The 26,255-nt window shown below is 41.1% G+C and overlaps 1 protein-coding gene across 3 annotated transcripts; it reads right to left on the minus strand.

Moving 5' to 3' along the window:
* Window positions 1-1,141: 1,141 nt before the first annotated feature.
* DCP2 (decapping mRNA 2) lies at window positions 1,142-26,106 on the minus strand. 3 transcript variants are annotated; one of them, XM_005142069.3, is made up of 11 exons: window positions 25,996-26,106; window positions 17,792-17,943; window positions 14,068-14,195; window positions 13,583-13,681; window positions 10,480-10,632; window positions 9,077-9,189; window positions 8,863-8,970; window positions 6,168-6,291; window positions 5,535-5,645; window positions 3,768-3,819; window positions 1,142-3,049 (listed from the first exon to the last, which is right to left on the minus strand). In XM_005142069.3, the coding sequence occupies exons 1-11, from the start codon at window positions 26,046-26,048 to the stop codon at window positions 2,886-2,888; spliced, it is 1,257 nt and encodes a 418-aa protein (XP_005142126.1). In that variant the 5' UTR covers window positions 26,049-26,106; the 3' UTR covers window positions 1,142-2,885. The 3 variants fall into 3 exon arrangements, with proteins under 3 accessions (XP_005142126.1, XP_030898672.2, XP_030898673.1); XM_031042812.2 differs by lacking the exon at window positions 25,996-26,106 and adding an exon at window positions 25,406-25,641; XM_031042813.2 differs by lacking the exon at window positions 25,996-26,106 and adding an exon at window positions 18,719-18,856.
* Between the last annotated feature and the right edge of the window lie 149 nt (window positions 26,107-26,255).

Below are 26,255 nucleotides of genomic sequence, written 5' to 3' on the forward strand. Positions count from 1 at the left end.
CTAGAAACCATGAACCAGTACTAGATTCCCAGCACCCACACATTTGTAGTTTTTTTTGTTAAATGTTTGTTTATTCCACAAGTTCTTTAATTTCAAGAAGATTGCATGACCATTTATAATCTGAATAGTCCCATACAAGCAAGCATTTCTAAATTGAGCAATATATGTTTTTCAAGTATCTTGATACCAGCTCTCCAGCTTGACATGCACACAGTTACTTGTTTCTCTGTGTCTAGCTCCCATAAAATAAAATCTCAAGGAACTAAATTCTGTATCTCAGTTGTTACTTCTTCACTGTTTTACAGAGGATAATGTAAACTGTACTCCTGAACTTAGAAGTAATTATAAATGAATGGTGAAATACAAACAACATGAACAATAGTAAACAATTTTAAAAGTTCACAGTGCAGGGCATAATGGAATCCATAAGTTAGAACATATGCCACCACACTTACATTGTTTTAAAAATCTTACTGAGAAAGCGGAAAGCAATGCTACAACAAGAAACAGTACCCTTATACAAAAAAAGTAAAATTTATTGCATATTTATCACATTTATTTGCAACTCACATTAAGGCTAGATTTACTAAAATCATGACATGTATAAACCCCACTTTGGGTTGCTTAATGAAGCAACCAATTTCTCTTACACCAAACCAATCTCTCACTAAGAAGAAAAAAAATATGATCCAGTGAATATAGAGGGCAGGCAGCATCTCCTATTTATAGGACACAGTTGCTTCATTCAACAGATTTTCTCTGTCTGGGACCTGATTTCCCAAACAGTTGACAGAAACTCCAAATTCACTGTTTCATTAGCATCCCCTTTATTTACAGAACACTAGATGAAAAATAACTAATTTATCTGAAAAGTCAACTTATTTATTAAAGATTTCCACAGCCTGATATTTAATCATGCCTTAGGAGAATCTTCTTAACTCCACAGGCAGTAGCAGCCTAAGGTATGAATACAAACTTCTGCCTCACCATGAGTAAAGGCACTTTTGCTGGGAAATCAACTACTTGCACTAAAGAAGTAACTAAAGATTAGTTTTCACCTGAAGCTGAAACCTCTTCCAGCATTATCTCACCTTCTCAATTACTGCTTTATGCCGTTGACTGTTTTGAACAGCCTTTGGAATTTTTTTTTTTTTTTTTTTTTTTACAAAGTGAGACAGAGCTAGATTGAGCTATTCCACTGTTTGGTCTTGGAAGACAAGGCCCTCAGGACCTCAGGTCTTCCAGAGGGAGGAAATGCTGCAGTCTGTTTCTCCTCTTGCCTGATACAGAAGTCCAGCATTCCTACCACCAAGATTATTACAGGATTAAGAGTCCCAAACCACCTGATGCCAGGCAAGTAAATAAACCAGAAGAGAGTTCTAAAGCTATTTCTGAGGAAAAGCACTAGTTAACAGATTAGGCAGGGCAGATGAAGTAAGGTGGCTGAAGGAAGACCAGGATTTTTTTTTTTGGATGACACAAATTGCATAAAGACACAGTGCATGAGCAATACACTGTGATGAGACAAGGGTGTAGTTCATTCAACCTATGAAGTTACTAATTACGGTCATTTTAGAGAAAAGTCCATTTTTAAACCTGGGACAACATGCTTGCTACCACAAGCTGCAGTGACAGATTATTTCAGTGCATTTCTCTCAACTGCAAAGCACATGTTCAGAACCCCTTAACTTGGATCACAAAGGCGATTTAACCATTTGTCACCATAATTCTGGGGTGTGATTCCCCCCCCATCTTTAATATTTTTAACTAAGAGAGCTTTGTAGCTGAAAATAACTGAGGCTACATCATTCAAATGCTAACTGCCAGTGCAATTCAATACTACTGGATATATACAGAGCATACACTACACAAGAGAACTGAGGACAACAGCAGAGAATACAATATTGGACACCCTTACAATAGTTACTGCAAGCCTGATTAAGCCATTTAGTGTCACACAATGACTCTATTATCCATGCACCTGCCTTCCTCCTCAGCAAGATCTACAGAGGCTTATTTACATTCAGTATAAATTCTACACAAGTAACCTCTCACAGACAAAGCTTAAGCTTTGCTTTCTTGAAAGTGGCTGCAACTGGGATAACACAACATTTCACAGCTTCTTACCCAGCTGGGGACAGTGCGTAAGAGTTGAAACTAGACACTTTGAACACCTAAGTTCTGCCATTCTTTACCTAAGTAAATTATATATCTTTACTTAAGACAGAGGCAGAGTAGGTAAAGGAAGTCAACATGCTATGCATTTGGCTCCAAATACTACTGACTGCAAGCCATCAGAAGCTCTCCATGTGAAGAAGTTACTTTGGGCAAGCAACCGACAGAGAAAGGATGACAGGCTGAGGCTAGGTTTGAAATGTGCAACTTGGTTTCAAAATCACTAGGACAAAGAAGTCCTCTGAGAATCAGTTCGTTTCATTGCCACTGCCATAATACTGCAATGTACTACACAAAATGACTTAATGGGTCCAATAATTTACATCAGAGCAGTTGCAGTTTTAGCAAGCTGGTATGCTCTTAACAGTTAAAAAAAATTAAAATCAGTGACATTCTACAAAAGAGTTGGCAAGTTTAATAACTACAAAAAAAAAAGAATGCCCTTTAATGCACAGCTAGGAACAAGTGAACTGAACACTGGAAAGGTACTTCCGTGGACAAAGGCTATACTGCATTTAAAGTGCAACAGTTGACTATGCCACTCCCATACTACAAAGAACAAACCCTTCCAAACCACCAGTCAGTCCCTGCATTGCATTTAAAACCAAACAAAGTAAAACAAAACAACTCCTGAGAAAGAGTAAGGCTGGATAAAAACCCCCCTCAATTGCAACAGGCAAGTCTAATTTTTGTTCTTAATAAGTGTGCTGTCAGAGGTCAAAACTTTTCATTATGGCATCATGGTCAAACTTGAAACTCAAGAAAGCTCTTGATGAGAAAGCAAATTTGTAATGGCCATTGCATGCCACAGATTGTCTGTCCACTTGTTCTGTCAGTGGATCTTCAATGGAGCAACACATCTCGTACGCTGCATCTGCTTAAAGAGAAGACAGCATGAAATGAATATTAAACACATAGTCATCAGTAAAACTATCAGTAACAATTCAAAGCCGTACCTCAAATGTATACTTAGTTAATACTTATGACAAAATCTATATGTCTGTTCATAAACAGGAGAAGATATCTCAACCATATTTACAAGTCATCTAGTGGTTAGAACAAATCTTCCAAGTCACAGCAGTTTGGGGACACTTTCAATAGCCAGCTTTGCCCACAGGTATTGATTTTTCCAAGTTATTCCTTAATAAGGAGGACAGAAATATGGCCCTATTTTCTGAGCACTCTCCAGAGTAGTCCAATGCCAACTGCAGCTAATTACTAGAGGGACAGAAAGCCGTAAGCCAACACTCAATTACCAGCATTATGTTGAATCAGAGGCTACTTTCCTAAAACAGCTTTGAATTAGTTACTTTTCACTCAGCCACCAGATTTAATCTGAGTCTTCAAAATTTAGAAGACTTGAAAAACAACATGCAACAGCATACAAAGTTAACTAAACCTAAACCAAACAACAACAAAAAACTAAACCAGCCCACAACAACTCACACTGCCTTAAAAATAATATGGCTTTATAACATTTGGCATTTGGTAGGGTAGCATACAAGGAAAAACCCTGTAATACAAGGGAAAAATACAAGGAAAAACCCAGCCTGTAATACATGACAATGGATGAAAATTCAGACTGCACTTGCCTGTTTCAAAGTTATCTTGAAGTCTTCTTGGATTAAGCCTTTTTTCACATTTCTGGTTAAAAGAATGACCGTACATTACACACTTCATAAAGAAAGAGCATTCTATTTCTTGGGGTATAGCTTAAACATCACCTAAAAGGCATGCTGGTTACCTTTACTTTCATATATCTCCTGGTGTGTGAATTGTGTTACTTATAACGCAGCATGAATTCTGTCATGTCACTTTATCTAGTAAGCATGCTTCAAGTCTACAAAGTCTTTCAGAAGCATGCAACCTTTTAACAGTCAACAAATAATTTTTAAAATGCAGACTTTTAGGGAAAATTCTGAATGCTTTCTAAATGTTTTTAATCTGGAAAGGTCTTGCATATGAGGGTGCGGAATAAAAGTTGCACATCCACAAGACCTTTCTTCAACCAGCTTGTCCCAGAAGGCAAGGGGAATACATTTGCAAACACACTACTACTGACAATTAAATGAGCATGAGTTACAGACACAAAGTTGGAATTCTCCAGGGAGGAGTTCAGTTTTAGTCCCAGGTATGCTGCTGTAAGTATATCGAGAAAAATATGGCACTTTGCACTCTGTGTGAATTAAGAGTTCCCTGGCCTCCAAATTGTATTAGAAAGTTATCACAGGGACATGAAATACTTAAACTTCAAAAGACTGACAATCATGAAAATGCAAATTAAATACCACAGAAGTATTTAGAAAAGTCTGTAAAGATCCTACAATGTGACTGTGGAGTATTAACAGTTCTACTTGTTTCCCTCAAGAACCTACAGATTCCCCTACCAGTTTTTTCCTATACAGCCAAATTCTTTCACATTTTATTCTCAAACCCAAACACAACTAAGCATTTCTTGCTATACTGAGGGTTTTACAGGACAAGAATTTAAGGTTTCTTCACTTCTACATGAAAAACAAAAGATAATAACCACAAGCCCTAATAGGAAGAATCTAGTTTACAGCCTGTAAACAACGAAAACTAGGGCCTGGATGAGCCAGCCAAACTGTATGCAGAACTGAGGCGCACTGCTGCACAAGAGTCAACAAAGTAGAATTGGAGAGCCATAAAGAAGGGTAAGAGAGGGTGGGTATCAGTGTTTGTGTGAAATAGACATTGCATTTTAAAAAAGAGAGATATCTCAGCGAGTCTTCTCCCAGCCAGCAGGACTGCGGGGACAAAGACAATTAGTTACTGCAGGGAAAAGGTAACAAAACAAGAATGTCATACTGGAATATACAAACTGCTGTAGTTCTACTGTATGATTAAAAAATTCTATGAGATTCTGCAGTTCAAGTCAAGTCTGTATCATAACATTTTTGCTAGAAAAGGGAAACAATAAGCATGCATTACCACTTTGTATCTAAATGTTGCATAACAAAACTCCATGCTTACAATAATATATCCTACATTAATAAAAAAAGACACACACTGCACTGACTTCTTATGACACACCACAGGAGGCTACTACCTGACAAGAATCTGGAAAGCTTATGGTCTACTAAAACAGCTGGCAAATTTTCAACTGCTATAACAAGTCTTTACTTCCAAAATGTGAACTCTGAAGTTTATAGTATGCTTGTCTAGAGATGTATACGCATACAATGTAAGAAATATCATGTTTATACAAACACATACCAAATATTCTGATCAAATATACTTGTGATAGATATGTGCTCTTTTTCAGCAGGACATTGGCCTAAACATTTGTTAAGCATTACTGGAACCTGTAAATGAGACACCCACCCCTTATTTCTTACCAAGGTATGATTTGGCTTAACTGGTTGGCTATGGGCTCCATTTGTTCGCTTCTTTTGGGTGGGAATGTCTTGATACTGTTTTCTGCCGTTGCTCCTCAAGTTCTGACTTTGCTATTAAGTCCAAAATGTAATAAAGAGTTGAGTTGAACATCACTACACTAACACCAGTAAAATCTGCTCTCCAAATAACCTCGAAACATATAAAAGGCATCTTTTGTAGACAAGCTGAAGCACAGTGGAATTAACTAAACATGCACTCAAGTTACAAAGCGTCACCAGCTGCTACTCAGTCTAGCTTACACTATTACAGACACTGCATTAAACAAATTCAGCTCAGTGAGTTCCCATACACTGATACATATACAGTAATGGTACCCAAAATATTTCAAAATGGTATAGGGAGGACACCAAAATGGTGAGTAGCAATTACTATACATACCTGAAACAATACAACCACCACCTCTAGTGTCATATAAATCTCAGAACCCCTAAAATTCCCACCCCACCCCCCATTTTTTTTTGCATGCTTTGGTGACAAAATTCAGTATTTTCAAGCCAGAGAAGAATACTTATGAACAAAGACATCTGTTTTCAATTGTCCAGATACGTATGTTTGCCAATGAGGCAGCCTACCTTTATTTTCAAAACTTCAGCCATCTCAGTATGATTATATGGCTTTTGTGGCTGTTTTGGCTTCACACACTGCTCTCCTGAAAAGCCATCTGTAAATACCTGCTGACTGCAGCGAAGTTTGGATCTGGTACAGGAAAAGAGAGCATCGTGGTTTAAGCCCAGTCGGTAACTCAACACCAGGCAGCTGCTCACTCATCCCCCTTTACTCCCTGCTCTGGGCAGGATGGGGAGGAGAATCAGAAGAACATAAACCCCACAGGCTGAGATCAGAATAGTCCAGTAACTAAAGTACGATATAAAACAACTACTACTGCCACTAATAATAACGGTGATAAGGGAAATAAAAAGGGGAGGGATTATAAAACTAGAAAGGGAAGAAAAATAACACCAGTGATGCACAATACAATTGCTCATCATCTACCAACTGATAACCAGCCCGACCTGAGCAGCAAGCAGTCCCTTACCAGTAACTGCCCCCCATTTATATACTGGGCATGACATGCTGTGGTATGGAATATCCCTCTGAACAGTTTGTGTCAGGGGTTCTGTCTCTGCTCCTTCTGAGTTTCTTGTGCCCCCCCTCACTGGCAGAGCATGAGAGACTGAAAAGTCCTTGATCAGGGTAGGTGCTATTCAGCAGCAACTAAACCATTGGTGTGCTATCAGCATTGTTCTCAGACTAAAGCCAAAACACAGCACTGCACCAGCTACTAAGAAGGAGGAAAATAGCTGTTACAGCTGAAACTGGGACAGTGTTTGTAACACAACTTCAAACCTATTGGCAGCAGAAAAAATAGCGAAAGAACTTTCTGCTTTTTGAGACCAACCTGGAAGACAAGCTTAAGTAACCTAAAAGTGGAAACTGTAATAATGCTCACTGCTTTCAAGCAGCTTTGTTTTGCCTACTTGTAGGAAACCTATGTTCTGCACTAATAGCAGATTAGATTCATGTTAGCATTTGTCCTGTTGTGGTCAGTGTTTGTCTAATTACTGCAGCATAGCCTTCTCTTTGGTCCTACAGGTTTTAAAGTTTGCTCTACCACTTTTCACTCAGCCGAGTCAAAAGCCAGCAGCATCCGTTCCCCTACCAACTCCCTCACTATTGTAGCTGTCTAGGTACCTCTGATGGTACTTGACAGACCTACTTTTAAATATCCTATTTTTCCTCTGTGGAAGTGCAAAAAATCACGGAACTTGACACACTGAAAGTTATCTATGGGTTCTAGCTTCTGGGTTTTGAATCCCCATAGATGTGACTCTAGAATCAGTTTTGACATGTGAATTTACCAAAAAGGTGGTATAATGACCTTAATTAGCTACTCATCCTATTTAGAGACCTATGAGACATGCCTGTAATTTTAGGGTTTTTTACTAACACATTCTATTACTGTTTATATGGTTTGCATTGCAAGGTTTTGGTAGTGGGACGGCTGCAGGGGTGGCTTCTGTGAGAACATGCTCTAAGCTTCCCCCCCCATGTCCAACAGAGCCAGTGCCAGCCAGCAGTAAGATGGATCTGTCACTGGCCAAAGATGAGCCCATCAGTGATAGCTGTGGCATCTCTGAGATAATTCATAGAATCATAGAATAGTTAGGGTTGGAAAGGACCTTAAGATCATCTAGTTCCAACCCCCCTGCCATGGGCAGGGACACCTCACACTAAACACAAGGCTTTGTCCAACCTGGCTTTGAACACTGCCAGGGATAGAGCATTTATTTGAAAAGATAAAAAAAGATACTGTGCAAGAGCAACTACAGCTGGAGAGAGGATTGGTAACATGAGAGGGAAGCAGCCCTGCAGACACCAAGGTCAAAGAAGAAGCTGGGGGGAGGAGGCTCCAGGCACCAGAGCAGAGGTTCTCCTGTAGCCTGTAGTATGGACCATGATGAGGCAGATTGTGCCCCTGCAGCCCATGGATGACCAAAGGAGGCTGTGACCCCGTGGGAAGCCCACACTGGAGCAGCGTTCTGGTAGGAACCATGGCCCCGTGAAGAACGGTGCCTGCACCGGAGCAGGTTTGCTGCAGGACTTGTGACCCTGCAAGGACCCACACTGGAGCAGCCTGTCCCTGAACAGCTGCACCCTATGGAAAGGACCCATGCTGGAGCAGTTTGTGGAGAGCTACAGCCTGTGGGAAGGACTCTGGAAAAGTTTGTGGAGGACTGTCTCCTCTGGAAGGGACTCCGCACTGGAGCAGGGGAAGAGTGTGAGGAGTCCTCCCCCTGAGGAGGAAGAAACAGCAGAGACAATGTGATGAACTGACTGCAAGCCCCATTCCCTGTCCCTCTGCACCACTGAGTGAGGAGGAGTTAGAGAAATCGTAAAATTAAGCATGGGAAGAAGGGAAAGTGGGGGATAAGGTGTTCTTAAGATTTGGTTTGAGTTCTCATATGATTTGATTGGTAATAAATTAAACTCTTTCCCCAAGACTGAGTGTTTTTTTGCCAATGACAGCAACTGATGAGTGATCTCACCCTGTCCTTATCTTGACCCACAAGCCTTTTGTGATATTTGCTCTCCCCTGTCCAGCTGAGGAGGGGAATGATAGAGGAGCTTTGGTAGGCACCTGGTGTATAGACATGGTCAACCCATGACATATTGAAACACAAATACTCTGAGAAAAAGGACAAGCAACTTGTATGAACAATGTTTTATAGAAAGTATATAGAGGTGTTAAACTGACCTGGTTCTTACCTAGCTTTTTCCAAGTTGGGCCTGGAGAGTGTGCTCCCTGTAGATGAAAATCCATTGTCACTATCTGAGGAATCTCCATTCCTTCGGGAAATCCATTCCCTCAGTGGTCTGTGAGCAGGAAGTGCGACAAGACCTACTTACTACAAAACAAATCTAAAGAAATTAAAGTTGTCTGAAAGGCACTGGCCCAGCCTTTGCCTCATTTCAAACATACCTGATGAAGGGAATTGCCATAAAAAATTTGTTAGGTGCTAAACCCAGCTTGGACTTTGGGGTCATGTCATTTCTGTGGCATGGTAATTTGTCAATTGAAAACCACTCAATATTCTAGAAAAACAAGAAGAACAAGAAGAACATAAGAACGTTATGTAGTTGTACATAACGTTACAAATATGTATCAACCAATTATTTCTATTTCTAAAACTGTAGTGGAAGACTTTAATTAAGAGACCACATCAGGGTTTTTTACAAAAGGTTAATTAACAATGGAGTCATTCTCCTGACCTCAGATACAGAGTAACAGATGGTACAGCATATATTCATTGCAAGATACAGCACCTAAAATATTAAAGGTATTATCCAGCAACTAAATTCAGAATGAGGGTTTCAAACACCAACCAAATCACTGTACACTTAATGCCATAAATAAAGGTAGAGGCTTTCAATAACTTCTAAAGCCACTGCAATTTTTGCTGGTCTTATTTAAAATGCCACCAAAACCAGACCACCTACACCAGTTCAAAAATTATGAGAAAGAAGGGAAATAAATTTGCAGAATAGGTTTCAAGTTTTGTTTTTAAAAACATGGGTAAAAGACAGGATTTGTATTACAATTGCTACGTTATTTTAAATATAAAAGCTATATACCTTGCAGAATGGGGAACAAAATAAGGAATTCTGAATACACAGTATAAAAAAGCCTGCATGAGCTTTTCTGTTGCAGAATCTAGCCCCAAAACCCCACCTCCAGATAAAATGCATAATATGTAAAGAAGTTACAGGCTGAACTGGTTTTCAATATAGTTTTATAAGGGAACACAAAAATGGCATGCCCATTTGTATTAGATCAGATGAAGACAGCACTTCATCAGGGACACAATCTGTCACTGTAAGAACTCTTCATCACCCCACACAGATGGTCATTGTTACAAAGGGGGGTGCTTTAAAAAAAAACAACATTTTAAAAAAACCACAAAGTTCATAATCTTTTAATTCACATCTTGGAAACAGGTCTCTAATGCAAGAAATTAAGACAATCCTGTCTAGTCAACTACAAGTACCTTTTCCTATTTAGAAAGGCAGATGCCCAGTTCAATAACACCATCAGCATGAAAATATGGGGATGTTTTAAACTGAACTGCAATATAAGAAAGGTATGTAAAATTCAAAATTACGGATATCAGAAACAAAGTTTCCAACAAGTCTGCTACCTTAGTCTTTGCTTCTATCTTTCGCAACAAGAAACTGACAATACCCTACAACACAAAGATACCATTTCTACCTTGTATTAGAGGTATTCTTCTGGCTTGGAAGTTCCATTATTTTACAGAACATTAGGTTTAAAAATCAAGCTCTGTAACACAAGGTTTCTATAGATTAAAATGAGATAACACATACCCGAATTTCCCTTCTAGTTTTGGGGTTAAATTTTGTGCTCTTGGGAACTCCTGGAATGATGTACAGGCGTGCCAACTGATCATTAATTCGCAGCTCTATGTATTCTTCTTTGCAGATATAATCTTTTATGTCAAACCCAGTTTCTTCAAACACCTGAGAAGCACAGAGATGATTCTATGAAATCTGTGTGTATATTCAGATTCATTCTTTCAGAACCTACCAATACACAAGAAGGAATGACTATTTTTCAGATCTATCCATGAAAGCAGGCCGCTGTTGGGGAAAACAAGCCTTTACACACAGATATACTCTCAATAATTGAAAAAGAATCTAAGATTCTATGTTCCTTACATTTCTTTAAACCAAACAGACCTGTAATAAAACTACTCTACTACACCTTCATGTAGTAATTAATTAATATGGATGGGGAGTCTCTAGCTGCTCCTCCATGCTTCTGGACGCTTGGAAATCTTATTCACAATAAAAACTACTATTTGAGGAGTAAAAACATCTTAAAATTCTAGACAGGTTTATTGGCGCGTCAATTTGTCATCTTTTTCAACACATCTCCTACTTCATGAACCTTCCACCCCAATACACATACTCATTTCTATGTTCATCCCAAAACCCAAAAACAAGGTAGCAAAACATTTACAACAAAATTCAAGCTGCATATCCACACTGACAAACTTCAAGGTGTTTTTGTTAGCTAAAGAAAAAAAATACACATATGCTGGAGATTACCAGAAAGACAGTATTTTAAAATATAATTTTCTGTTTTACAGTGAATATTATGGTCTCACAGTGAAGGATCACGGAATGGTTTGGGTTGGAAGGCACCTTCAAAGAACATCTAATTTCAACCCCCTGCCACAGGCATGGATATCTTTCACTAGATCAGGTTGCTCGAACCCTTACTTCAAAATACTTACTTTTGACAATTTTCTTAAATATACAAGGTTTATAATATAAAAAAGCTTATGTCAAAGACACTCAGTATTTTTAATCAGATTACGCCTCTAAGCTTGCTAAGTAAATACCCAGTTTTAGAAAATTCCTAGTCCTCAAAATCTCCACAGGAAATACAAGTAATAATCAAATTAACCTTAATAAGTCTCTGCTCATCTGTCCCTAGCCTTTTTGTTCTGCAGTGACAGCTCACTGAATAGGTAGCTCAGGTGTTTCAGTCTTTAGCAAGTCATTTAATACTATATAATGCCCTACAGTCAGACATCTGTGGAGACAGTGTTCTCACAGGAGAATGGATCTTTGGTACATGAGCTGTGAATAACTCCGAGGGATACAGCAAGGCTGTGGGAGGCCCGAGAAAGCTTAAGCAAGCAAGATAAGAAGAAGCTGTAATTCACTGAGTTATGAGAACTGTGGACTGTTGGCAAGCATTCAAGGTCAAGTTCTCACACCTGTGCTTAACCAATTATATGTTAGTCACTAAGGGTCTTCAAGACAAGTATCCAATCATGATATGCCAAACTGCTGTAGGTGTGTGTAAGCAATAGTATATAAGGAGTTAATGCTTTGCAATAGATGGATATTTGATCATATTGATCTCTGACTGAGTCCATTCTGCAGCAGACATAATGTATTTCATGTGTGTTCATTACATAACTATGTGTCCTGGTTTGAGCAGTAGCAGTCATTTTTCTCCTTCTTGTTAGCTGGTGCAGTGCTGTGTTTTGACTTTTGGGCTGAGAACGGTTGCTGACAGCAAGTATGTTTTGAGTTACTGCTCAAATGTTTGGTTTTGTCCAAGGCCTTTTCTGAGCTCATGCTCCGCCAGGGAGGAGGAGAGGCCGGGAGGAAGGAAACACAGAACACCTGACCCAGGGTAGCCAAAGAGGTATTCCATACCATAGCACGTCATACCCAGGATGTAACCGGGAGAGACCCGGGAAGAGCTGGAGCTCTGGGGGGATGGAGGAGGTATCGGTCGGTGCTCCGTCGGGCAGGGTGGGGTGAGTTATGGGTCGGTGGCTGGTGAGGTGTTGTATTCTCTTCACTTGTTATTGGCTTTATCATTATTATTTGTAGTAGTAGTAATGGCAGTAGTGATTTGTGTTGTGCCTCAGCTATTAAACTGCGCTTATCTCAACCTGTGGGGGCTACATTCTTTGGATTCTCCTTCCTAACTCTCCGGGAGTCGGGGGAGCAAGGGGGGAGTGAGTGAACGAGCTGTGCGGACTTGGTTTTAAACCACAACACTATGCAATGTTAATATATAAAGTCTTATTTTGCTTTTCAAAGTCCATACTAAATATGTGAGTGGTACAGAAAGCACCAACAGGGAATCATAAAACATGGATTTTTTCATTCATGCATCTTTGATAGGTATATTTAAAATAAAAATCTATAATTTCTCAGATACTGGTTCAGTCCAACCATGAAGCAAACTAATTCATCTTGCTACTTTTACCTTAATATTCCCCCTCAAAAATTCTGAATGCATGATGTTACATGAAAATGTTCTTTTACAGGCTATTTTTAATATGTAGCCTCACTATCTATCTAGATCTCTAGTAGCCATAAATCCCACAGATTATTTTTCAGGTTTTATTTTCCATATCCACTGATCCTTGTTTCTGCATCACTAACAAACAGAAAAGCAAAATTCTTCACAATTCTTACTTAATGTTTTACAACTTCCAACTCAGCTCTTTATCCTCTTTACATAGCCCGGTGTACATAAACTAAATTCCTGTTCTTCTACCTTTTTACAGTCATGGTGGCCCTTAAAATTAATATTGCAAAATCCACAAAGTACAGAAGATTGCCCAAGCACAAAAAATAATACTTAAAAGTACATAGTTCAGCAAAGAACTTTAAAAATTATACTCACTTAACAAGTTAGTGCAAAACAAAAACACTGACAGTGATTTAAAATTATATAACCATATACCCTTGATTATCACTCTAGAACTCGGAAAAGCACTAAAAGCTCTAGCGTAAGACTTCTGCAAGAATACCTATTTACCTGAGTTCATTAAAGCGGTATCCAAGTAAAATGGCTTTTCATCCAATACACTGTTGCTCTCAGCAATATTTTCCTTTCTTTAGATTAAATTTAAGTGAACAAAATACAGCTTACCTCTCTAGCAGCACAATCCTGGGGAGCCTCTTCTTTATTTACTTTCCCTTTTGGAAATCCCCAACCAGACTTTGCTAAATAGCCCTGAACCAAAAGAACCTGCAAAATGCAAGGGAATGCAACTGTCAAACATCTACTATTCTAACCAATTTGTTAGATCTCTCCCCTTCACCAAATTGATATTTTAGCCTGGAGGAAGCAACCTGTGTTCTAGCAAGAACTGTAACTTTTTTTTTCTAGGGTCATGCAACTCTGAATAAAAATGAAACAAAACTTTTTAAATAAATAAAGAAGTGGAAAGTGAAAACCAAGTGAAAGTGTTTTTATTGTCTCCCATATATTTCTGTACACACTCAACAGTGTCAACTAACTGCCAGACTTCTGTGAAGCTGAAGTACTTATTTTTCCCTTGCTTACAAAAAGACTACTTCTGCCAGCATATGCCATCCTTCCCTCCAGCCCTTTACAGCTATTTCTGTACTCACACTTTCAAGCGTTTCATCGAGGATAATTGCACCATAGGTCGGTACTCCCATTTTGTATTCTTTCCACTCGTCTAAAACCTTTTGGACGTCTTCACCTTGAGGCAGTAAAAAGGGGCAGTGATTGAAGAGTATAGCAGCATGTTAAGGAAAATAAACTTAAGCATCCAGTTTCAAATCACATGCAGACATAGAAGAGATATCGATTCAACAATTGCAATAACAGCACTCCCTCCCCTAACTGTTCACAAGATACATTTTCTTGGAAGTAAAAAATAATATGAATAACACATTATCAACTCTAAAGGTCAGCAAGCATCAAGTAATTTGGCAATTCTAATACAAAACAATTTAAGAATAAAAGATGGAGCAAGACTTGTTTGAAGGAATGTCTCCCCTAATTTTGAAGAAACAGTATCCACATAACAGTTATTTTGAACTTTTTCATTTTAAAGACAAACAAAAATACAGTTTCTTCTCATGTCTGAAGCAGATGTAAATTTTTCCCACAATCACTTGTTACACTACAGAACAGAATCTTTATTTATGTATTTACTATGTAAAAAAATTATTTTAAAGGTAACAAGTTACAGAGATCTGAATTCTAATATACTTCACCAAAACTCACTGTGCAGAGAAAACATAAACAACTTTTGTAACTCAAACTCTGAAAGCAAATCTACAAGCCCTTAAGTAAAATATTGTATGCTATATATAAAACTATATTACTGATTAAAAATATTCCATAGCAGAGTACTTAAAAATACAACACTGCAGCAGAAATATTTCTGACAAATGTGAGCTGGAGAAGCTCACCAACCCACTCTCCATCATGCATTAGCAGTTCTGGTCTGGTGGGAAGGTATCAGAGGACTGGAGGTTGGCCAGTGTGGTGCCTCTCTGTGAAAAGGGTAGGAAGGGGGATCCCAGAAACTACAGACCTGTCAGCCTGACCTCAGTGCCAGGGAACGTCATAGAGCAGATGACTCCAAGTGAGACCATAAAGCACACATGGGAAAGAAAACGAAGGGATCAGGCCTAGTCATCATGGGTTCATGAAAGGCAGGTCCTGCTTTACCAACCTCACATCCTTCTAGGCCAAGGTGACCCACATGGTTGATGAGGGAAAGGCTGTGGAAATCAGTAAAGCATTTGCCATTGTCTCCCACAGCATTCTCATGGAGAAACTGGCTGCTCGTGGCCTGGAGAGGTAGATTCTTCAGTGTAAAAAACTGCCTGATGGCTGATAAGTGGTGAATGATGTCACATCTAGTTGGTGACCAGTTACTAGTGGTATCCCCCAGGGCTTAGTATTCAGATCAGTGTTAATATCTTTACCAACAATCTAGATGAGAGGATTAAGGGCACCCTCAGTTTGGAGACAACAGCAAGCTTCATGGGAGTGTAGATCTGCTGGAGGATAAGAAGGCTTTGCAGAGTGATCTAGACAGGCTGGATGAATGGGCTGTGGCCAGTGGTATGGGGTTCAACAAGACAAAGTGCCCAGTCTTGCATTTGGACCACAACAACCCCATGCACTGCTACAGGCTTGGGGAAGGGGCTAGAAAGCTGCTCAGTGGCAAAGGACCTAGGGTTGATGACCGATGCCACTGAACATGAACCAGCTTGTGCCCAATGTCCTGGTTTCAGCTGAGACAGAGTTATTTTTCTTCCCAGCAGCTGGCACAGTGCTATGTTTTTGCTTCAGTCTGAGAACAATGCTTTAGTTATTGCTTGATAGCACTTACTTTGATCAAGGACTTTTCAGTCTCTCATGCTCTGCCAAGTGAGGAGGGGCACAAGAAGCCAGGAGGGAGCAGAGACAGGACACCTGACACAAACTAGCCAAAGACGTATTCCATACCACATCACATCATGCCCATTATATAAACTGGGGGGAGTCACTTGGAAGAGACAGATCATTGCTCATGTCAGGCTGGTCAGTGGTCTGTCAGGGGGTGCAGACAATTGTATTGTGCTTCACTGCTATTTTCTGAGCTTTCTTTTCTCTTTTTTTTCTTGTTCCCTACTATTATCAGTAGTGTTCTCATTGGTATTATTTCTATTAGCACTACCTTTTACTTTGTTTCAATTATTAACCTGCTTTTAACTCAACCCACAGGTTTTAAATTCTTCCAGTTCTCCTCTCCCTCCCACATAGGGCACAGGGGGACAGGGGTGGGAATGAGCAAGCAGCTGTATGGGACTTAGTTGCCATCTAGGTTTAAACCACAAAACCCAGGTAGCCAAGAAGGTCAATGTAATCCTGGCCAGTATCAGAAACAGTGTGGACACCAGGACCAGGGCAGTGACCTGTACTGGGCACTGGTGAGGCTGCAGCTTGAATCCTGTGTTCAGTTCTAGACAGGCAGGTCCAGAGAAGGGTAACAAGTTGGTGAAGGACCTGGAGCACAATAAGGAATAGCTGGGGGAACTGGTCATGTTTAGTCTGGAGAAGGCTCAGGGGGGATGTGAAAGGAGGATGGAGTGAGGAGGTGGCTGGTTTCTTCTCCCACGTAAAAGGCAATGGGACAAGAAGAAATGGCCTTAAGCTGCACCAGGGGAAGTTTAGAGTGGATAGCAGGACAAATTTATTCACCAAAAAGGTGATAAAGCATTGGAACGGGCTGTCCAGGGCAGTGGTGGAACCACTGCTCCTGGAAGTGTTCAAAAACCATACAGTGACCCCTTAGTGACACGTTTAGTGGTGGACTTGGGAGTGCTGGGGTAACGGTTGGACTTGATCTTAAAGGTCTTTTCCAAACAAGCTGATTCTGTGAAATGAACAAATAGCATCAATTACATTGTATGTTTTCCTCCCTGCTTACAATTACCAGAAGAATCCTTTCAGTCTGAAAATATATTTATAATTAAAACCATACCTAAAATAAAAAATAACCACATCATATTGAGCAACAAAAATAATATTTTTAGTTTATTGTTAAAATACATGTTGTAGTTTTTCAAAAAGTAAATCTTAGTTTTCAAACAGAGATTTTGTGTAGTGAAACCACAGATAATAATATTGTGAAGTATTTTGTGCAATGAAACCACGAACAATATTACTGTGAAAGTTAGAAGGAAAACTCCAATTCCACATAAAGAACATACAGCAAAAGTTTAAACTCAAACACTTGCTGGATGAAAGCCAGAAGTTTCTCCTCCAGCAAGGGTTATACAGTGCACATTCCAGTGGTCCTTGTGAGCAAGTAAAAAAGCAGAAGCCAAACATATGAATTCAGAATAAATGCATCCTCTCCCCTATCAACAGGATTGTTTGTTTTCTGCTTTGTAGGAACAAATGTCAGTACTTCCAACAAATATATACCACTGGGGGAACACAGACCATCCTCAGCTGTATGAACATTTATGTCACTATTTACTTGGAAGGGGATTAAATTAAGGAGACAGAACACCATGAAGACCTCCAACAGCTCATCTCTGAAACCCACCTCATCTGCCACAATGTAACCATGAAGACAAATCATCAAAGATCAGAAATTGCCTATTTCCCATAGTTCTTTAGCAGTCTGAGAAACAGCTCTCTCGTGGATGCCACAAAATTTTGGAAGCAGTTTACAGATAAAAGTCACACAGGTAGCAATATTAACTTATAATCACTAACACAAACTGACATTTTCCTGCTGCAAGTATGATACTTCATGAACAATATTCAGTTTGCAGTTTAGCCACCGAGACAGAAAACAATCACAGTAAAAAAGGATATCAGCTTTAGCGAAGTCTCTTATCCCACACTGAGGTAATCCTGGTGTGTTTTGCATATAGAAATCCAAGTAAAACCAATGGGCAAGTTCAATCTGAAAACACACTCTGATTGCATTATCTCTCTCTTCACTTGGAATGTGCAAAATAAATCGGCTGCAGGAAAAGAAAGGAGAGTAAGACTAGTCAAATCTATCAACTTAAATAGATCTAACAACAAGAATGCATACAACAGTGTAATTCCTGATCCATTAGAATAAAGCAACAGACCACCAGATCTTCCTGGCAGTCTAGACAATAAAGGGTTTCCACATCAAAGGAAAATACAATATTTTAAATCAAGACAGAGAATGGATCATTATATTCTCTCATAAAAGTCAATTACAATAAACTCTGTAAATTACCTAAGGGAGGGTAAGGACATCTTACATAAATGGCTATATTACAAGAATGAAAGCATTTCTAAATGTCCAGTAAATGTCCTGTAAACTCTGGTAACAGATATCAACACATTTTTGTCTGGACACAACCTGAACACAGTATTTTCAGTTAAAACCACAGTAAACTGTTGAGATAGATTTTAAAATTCAATACAATCCTATTAAAACAGGGACAATTGGTTTATTTTTCAAGTCTACTTTATGCTTTAGTTCAGACATTGGCACAAATATATAAATTCCCAGAGATATGTGTAAACAGCATTGTATGCCAGCTTTTTTAAGCAGAAGAAGATTTATTTAGAAGATCAACAGAATTTTCTTTTTAGAAATTTAAGATAATCTACCCCATTGAACTTAAACCATCTAACACAGATCTTTTACATTCAGCTCCTGAGTACCAACAGCTAAATTCTGGTTCTGGCATTATATCATTGCCAGAACCAGAAACATTTAGAAAACATCTTTACTTAAAATTTGACAAGTATAATTACAGGAAGTCAAAAGTGGTTGCCTTTCCAGCCACTCTACCCAAGTACTGCTTCCTGCCTGGCCACTGGAGCCCAGCGAAGGACCCTTGCCCAGGCTGAAGGACACAGCTGCAGCTTTCCCTTTGGCAGGCTGAAACAGCAGCAAAGCCCATCTCCTGGTTTGAGCAGTAGCAGTCATTTTTCTCCTTCCTGGTAGCTGGTGCAGTGCTGTGTTTTGACTTTTGGGCTGAGAACGGTTGCTGACAGCAAGTATGTTTTGAGTTACTGCTCAAATGTTTGGTTTGTCGAAGGCCTTTTCTGAGCTCATGCTCTGCCACGGAGGAGGAGAGGCCGGGAGGAAGGAAACACAGAACACCTGACCCAGGGTGGCCAAAGAGATATTCCATACCATAGCACGTCATACCCAGGATGTAACCGGGAGAGACCCGGAAGGGCTGGAGCTCTGGGGGGATGGAGAAGGTATTGGTCAGTGCTCAGTCAGGCAGGGTGGGGTGAGTTATGGGTCGGTGGCTGGTGAGGTGTTGTATTCTCTTCACCTGTTATTTGCCTTATCATTATTATTTGTAGTAGTAGTGGCAGTAGTGATTTGTGTTATACCTTAGCTTTTAAACTGTTCTTATCTCAACCCATGGGGGCTACGTTCTTTGGATTCTCCTTCCTAACTCTCAGGGAAGCAAGGGGGGGGGGGGGGGGGGGGGTGGGGGTGTGAGTGAACGAGCTGTGCAGTTTGGTTTTAAACCACGACAGCCCATCATATAATTCCAGGGACACACACACAGAGGAGACTATCACAGCTGTCTCATCGGCTGCCGCAAAGTGCTGCATTCAACAGAACCTGCATAGACGGCTCACATGAAACAATCACAGAGACACAGCACGTGTTGTACTCTCCTAGCAGAAGGTTGTTAGTGCAGACAGAGGTTTGCTAGTACACACTTGATGTTCTTCAGGTTCGTAAATATACACAGATTCATCGAGAGGGCGACCACAGCTCCCTCTGTTCACCTAATACTCCTGCCCAGATTCCAAGACCTCATACCCATCACACAGGTCCCTGTGCTGTCAGCTGGTCCAGCCTGAAGTTCACCTGTGAACACATGTGCATAACAGATCTGGGGAAGATAAGACACTGACCCCCACCACATACACGGGCTGTGACCCAGGGTCCTGCTACAGCCACCAGCGCTCTGCCCCTCACTCACAAGAGTTCCCCCACAGTAACTGGTTCTCAGGACCCTCACTGTGCCAGAAGCTGGAAGCCAAGATCCCCACCCATGTGGGTAAGTGGCACTGAGACATCCCCCCTCACTCCAGTAGCTGACACCCTATCCCCTCACAGTCACTCTCACCACTAGCTGGCACTTCATCCCTGAATCCTTTGCAGCATACATGTACATTGGGTGGAGAGTGAGATTACACAGAGAGAAAACTAAGAAAAGATTTTATAAGTAGATGCAAGACAAGACAGATCAAGGTTATCAGGCAAAAGGCTCAGCCAGACAAGCATATTGACCAGCCCACTTTTAAACACAGCTGGCTCTTCTTGCACCCCTTTCTGCCTACCCCCATTCTGCCCCTCTCCCCTTCCTCTGCTGCACCTCTTCCAGCCTGCAGTGTGGGATAATCACTTCCAACCTTCGCCTCGCTTTACAGTCTTATCCCATGCAAAGACCAGGCTGAGGTGTGTGGTTTCTTGATAGCCTATCAATTCGTGTGGCTAGCTAGTTCTTGTCTGTCTCCACTTCTGCTTTCTTAGGTCTGTCTCTATATATTTTGGGTTCCAGTTTCCTCATTTTTCCCTTCATTTACCAGAAGCAGGTACCCAAATAAACTTGCTGGAATATTCCCACCCCTCCCCTCATTAATCAATACCATGTTTAATTCTCATAACTGCCTCCCTTATTATTCCCCCCTCAGAATTGTGCCCCTGTATCTCTTGTTTATGGATTCCTACCTTTCTTATTCAATTTTCCCTGAAAAAAAGTCCTTAACCAGATAGCCCTAACGAAGCAGACACATGCCCTTACATAAATAACCTTATTAATTTCAACAATATTCCAACCTTGTCCTCACCACCAGGGAGGGGCTGGTGGGGAATGTGAAGTTCAAGGGCAGTCTTGTCTGCCGTGACAATGAAATGGTGAAGTTTGAGATCCTTAGGGCAGCAAGGAGGGTGTGCAGCAAACTCACTGCCCTGAACTTCAGTAGAGCAGACTTTGGCCTGGGGCTCTGAGCAAAATGGTCTAGTGAGAGGCATACCTGCCTGTGGCAGGGGTGTTGGAACTAGGTGATCTTTAAGGCCCCTTCCAACCCAACCCATTCCATGATTTTCCTATTCACTAATTTTTAATAGGCAATACCACTGCACAACTGTTCATTTTTGAACACTCAATTACTGCTGAAAACAACACTCATCTATAAAGCTGCTATAAAGGTAAAAAAGAATAGGTCTATTTTATAATTAGTTGATGGTGTTTTATTGCCCAGCACCGCAGCTGAACACAAATCTGAAGACACAATATGCAGTAGTACCAAAGAGGAATAAACACCATTATGCTTAGAATAAGTAACATGAGCAAAGCCAAATGAGAACACTACTTATTAATCACAAAGTTAACTCCTAAGTTACTTAGAGTGATGGAAGTGCTAAAACCAGCTATCCCTAGGTTGTGCTAAGTGCACGTTCCCATGTGCTGCAAGCAGGGGGCTTCAGGGTGGCCTTCGCTGAGAAGCGGCAGAAGCTGTGTGGGGCTGGACATGGCGGGCTCCCGGAGACATACTGCAGGGCACAGCTGAAGCCAGCAGCCACAACGTTGGTGCCTCTACAGAACTGTATTTAAGAAAGGCCAAGAATGCCATACAAGCAGAGGAAGAGAGAAAAGAAGCGTAAAACGGTATCACAAACACGAAGGTCAGAGACATCTGAATTTTTTTTTGCCTTTATCTCCATCCAAATCCATTTTAAACTGGCAACAACATAAACTAATTTTCACAAGTTTAGTCTGTTTTACCCATGATGGAAACTGATATGCAAACTTCCCTGAGGCACAAGGTTTTCCATTCTGTTGAAAATAGGGAGTGAGTGGCTGGGCAGGCACCTGGCTGCAGGCCAAGATTAGCCCACCACAGTCCTGAAGTCAAAAGATGGGGTAACAGCACTTGGTTACAGGAGAAAGAGAGCACTAAGAAGCCCCAAAACGTACGTCATGATTTTTTATCTCCACTTTACTTCTACAGTAAAGGACTACTCAGTAGTACAAGACAGCATGACAAAAAAAATGACATGTATATCTGTGACTTGTTATTTAACAGCATGGCTCAGTGGTGGTCCTACCACTGAAGCTGAAACACACAGTAGCTTACCAGAACTAGAACAAACTGTATCCTTGGACTGTCCAATTATAAAACAGCCTAGGAACTCAGCAAATGTTTTAAGACGTATATAACCAGCTTTAGCTTTCAACTTGTTTTCACAGGCTGGCAATTCTACTCTCTGAGTAAGAATGGATGTGTAGCATTTTATTCTGAATACAAATTTTAAGTGCAGCACTCTCTTTAGTTTACCAGAAAAGAAAAATTGTGACAGCTGGGAAAAAAAAATTAAATGAAAGTGCATTAGACTAGTGGTTTTAATCATATTTTTGTTATCCTTCAGAGAATGGTTTTGCAATGAAGGCATTTAATAACCACCACCACCATTATCACTTATACTCAGTTCTCACAAAGATCTCAATAGGTGAATATAAAAGCCTTCTTGTTTTATACCGCTGGAAAAAAGCTGTGGGTCTGGGGTTTTTTGTTGGGGCGGGGGGGGGGGGGGGGTGTAGGAGGTTGTTCGGGATTTTTAAGAGCCAGCTTATACTGATTCTTTAGTACAGGTTTCAGTGCTTAAAAATTTCAGTATTCGATTATAACAGTAAAGGTTACCCAGCAGTACTTCATAGGGTTTTTTTAACCTATTAGGCTCAACAAAAACAAACAAACAAAAGAACCACCCCGCCCCCACACCCTCCAAGACATACAAAATTAAGATACCATCTAAGGCACCTCTGTATGCCTTTGGAGCTGCCAAAGGCCATGAGAATCACCTGCAGGCATTAAAACAGCTGTAGCTGCCCCAAACAGTGGAATTCTTATTTAGACTAACTGGCTAAATTAGTTGGAACAGCTGCAAATGATCCAAGCAGCTCTTTGACCAGCCTGTCTAACCTATGTGAGGAATCTGAAGTGCTTCAGCTCAAAACAAAATCCAAACACATTTTAATTCAGCAACACATTATCAGTTGCTGAGCTATATTTTGCAGACCTGTCATTATAGGGAAGATAAATTCCACCCTTGGTGAATGAATGTGCACAAAACAGGAGTACTGAGATCAAGAGCAAATAGTGACAGAACAAAGGGGAATGGCTTTAAGCTGAAAGAGGTGAGATTTAGATGAGATCTTAGGAAGTTGTCTCCTATAAGGGTGGTGAAACACTGTTAACAGGTTGCCCAAAGAAGCTGTGCCTGCTCTATCCCTGGCAAGGTTCAAGGCCAGGTTGGAGCAACCTGGCCTAGTGGAAGGTATCCCTGCTTGTGGCAGGGGGTTAGAACTGGATGAGCTCTAAGGTCCCTTCCAACCCAAATCATTCTATGACTCTATGATCTTGATGGTCCTTCTGTCATAAGGAAAAATGTATCAAATGTAAAGTGTATCAAGCAGGCGGAGGCGGAATGGCAGATACAGTAAGAAGTAATGATGACTACATTTCCTGTATACACAAACTTCTGAAGAGTTTTCTTCAGAGAATCCAGGCCTTTTGCTTCAGGACAAAGGAAAGTATTCCTGTTCAAAGTGTAGAAGTCTGACAGATACAAATAAAACCAACAGTTCTATTTTGTTGACATCTAAGCCTTAATTTAGCTTTTTGCTTTTCAATTACACCACACACACACAAAAAAACAAACACTCACTAAAAAAATAAAATCTCAGAAGTACTGAGCAAGCCTGATTTAAAAGCAGACTGTTTAGCTTAGTAAAAGTAATGTGAACAACTGCCATCTCCTAAAAATTCACTAAGTTATTTAAATTTGCAGCTTACACTGCTACAGGTCATATGAAAAGATACTGGAGAACTTGTATAGGTCCTGTAACTTTCCAAACCTGTTATACTGAAATTATAATTATTTTTGTACTTAAGCTTAACCTGCTGGCAGAATTAAAAAAAAAAAAAGAGAGAAATATTAAGTATAGGTTCTGCTAGCAAATATTCTGAATCTTCTCAGTAACTGTGCATGAAAAAATTCTTGCCTCTTCCAAAATTTCCACTACCATAAATATAGATTGAAGACTGTGGGAAGAGACAGGTATTTTAATAACACATTTATAGCATGAAGACAGCACCACTGATCTTTCACTTATTTACTGCTTTATCCCCTCCCTTGAGCCAAGGCCCTGTTACTCCCCCACTGCATACCAGAATCCCTTCTGTTTTCCACAAGAAAAGCTGGTGATTCTGCTCCTCCTTTTAGTTGTTTTGTCATGTTCAAGCAAGGCAACATATCTGAAGCTGGGCTGATCTGTTAGTACTAATGAAAGTCAACGAGGTGAACCAGGAAAAGATAAGGAGCAAGACAGCAACTACAAGCCCCTGATCTACCTTCCTAAACTGGGGGGAAGGGCTGGGGTTGAGAGGAAGGGCCGTTTGTCAGGGGTTTTTTTGTTCTGATTTTTAAGTAAAACCACCCCATGCAACTACATTCATATAAGCTGTAAGACAAAACACCATTTCGAAGGAAGAACATGACAGCTCAGAGAAACACACACAGTAGGACAGTGGAACTGACCCTACAGCAGCATAAGATCTGATTATCCATGTGCCCTTCTATCAGCCACCCCCCAGGAGAGACATTGACAGGCTATTTCAGTTCTGTAAGCATTGTTTTTCCCAAAGGATTTTCTGAAATAGTCTTAAACCCCGATTTTTATGTGAGCAGGGACCTAGAAGACAAGTCCCATCCCTCTATAGAGTCCAAAAGAGACAAGATGGAAACATGAGCACAATTCAGAGACCAGAGTTAGAGAACTGAAAATGCATTTGTGTATTGCAAACTCCAACTCTTGCATTAGATAAGCAACAAAACACTACTGAGCAACGCAGTTCTATCTTCCTCTGGTATTCTCACTTTTAAGCATTTTCACTCTTTTGAAAACAGTAATTCCAGTAAATCCTTCATCTCTAATAACTTTTCCCTCTTGTATATAAACACTTCAGAAGGGCTTCTTTCCAGGTGCTAAGACAGCAGGAAAATTTCATGCTAAATATCAGATCAAGTTCTGGGGGTGACAGGTGAATTTAAAGGTCCAAAGGGCTGCACTGAGATCTTCAGGGGAAAAACCTGCAGCCCCCAACCCCTAGAAAACAGAATCTACGTTTTATGAAAATTTAAATGTGCATCCTTTAGGATAAGAAAAGCTAACCATTTCAACCGGAAAGGACCAATAAGCAAGAGAGGTCAGACTGAAGGATATTCCTTTGGCTCTTACTTTTCTGTCTCACTGAAACATTCTCTTCTATCAAAGCTAAATCAGCAAAGGGGACTTCCCGCCACCACTTCTAAATGAAGCCACATTTATGAACGGTAGAATACCACATCAAGCCATCACTACATACATCATATCAATATTACAGTTTTAACTCTTCTCTCACCCGCGCAAGCACCACCGACATAGTTCTTCCTCGGCCCAGCAGCAGGAGCTTCTCAACACCGTAAGAAACACCCCACACACCATGTCCATGCCTGACTTCTTCCCTGCCACCGGGTTATCCCTACACCGGGTTCTGCCGACGGTGTCAGCGGCAGAGAGCAGTCGATCCCCACCAGGGCTGCTTCGTCCAGGAGGGCGGCGCCCTAGGATACGAAGCCTTGACGGGGGCGGGTGCTGCCCCACACAGCAGGGGATGGAAGGGGGAGCAGCACCGAGCCCCTTCCTTCCGCTTCCAGACCGAGGCGGGACTGCCTAGCGCGCTCCTTTCACGGGGCCACCCCCTTCCCCAGTCCAAGCCGCCCCACTCCTCCCAGAGCCCCATGAGCCCGCCTAGCACTCCAAGCAGTCCCCAGAAGCCAGAGCCCCATGCACAGGAGAGGGGAGGGAAGAGGGGAAGGGAAGAGAGGGAGGCTGCTCAGCCCGCCCTCTCCCCGCAACAGACTGCCCGCGGTACCACAGGACAGCTGGCGCCGGTGGGCCGAGGCTGGCCGGTGTGAGGAAGGCCCGAGAGCGCCCCCACTCCGCAGCTACCTGCACAGGTCGTCCAGGACGCTACTAGGGATCTCGGCCCGTTTGGTCTCCATGGGGAAACACGGCTCATCCCGCTGAGGCGAAGCCCGAGCCACGGTAGCGCGGCAGAGAGGCGGGAGATCGCAGGCTCCCTCTGCCAATCGTCTGCAGCCGACGACTCCAATCCCCCCCCCTCGTGGTAGCGAGGCGAGCCAATCAGCTGCAGACTTACTGAGGGAACGGTGCTCTCAATATCGGCGGGAGGCAGCCAATGGTCGCCG

Source organism: Melopsittacus undulatus, chromosome Z, assembly GCF_012275295.1.
Source record: "Melopsittacus undulatus isolate bMelUnd1 chromosome Z, bMelUnd1.mat.Z, whole genome shotgun sequence".
NCBI lineage: Eukaryota > Metazoa > Chordata > Aves > Psittaciformes > Psittaculidae > Melopsittacus > Melopsittacus undulatus.

What these genes read in the sequence shown, in the direction of transcription:
- DCP2 (XM_031042812.2), bottom strand. Translation starts at nt 25,494, where the DNA reads ATGGACATGGTGTGTGGGGTGTTTCTTACGGTGTTGAGAAGCTCCTGC. An exon ending in AAACTAGAAGGGAAATTCGG is followed by an intron (nt 9,190 to 10,479) that starts GTATGTGTTATC and finishes TTGTTTTTCTAG; the next exon opens with AATATTGAGTGGTTTTCAAT. An exon ending in CCCAACTTGGAAAAAGCTAG is followed by an intron (nt 6,292 to 8,862) that starts GTAAGAACCAGG and finishes TTCCTGTACCAG; the next exon opens with ATCCAAACTTCGCTGCAGTC.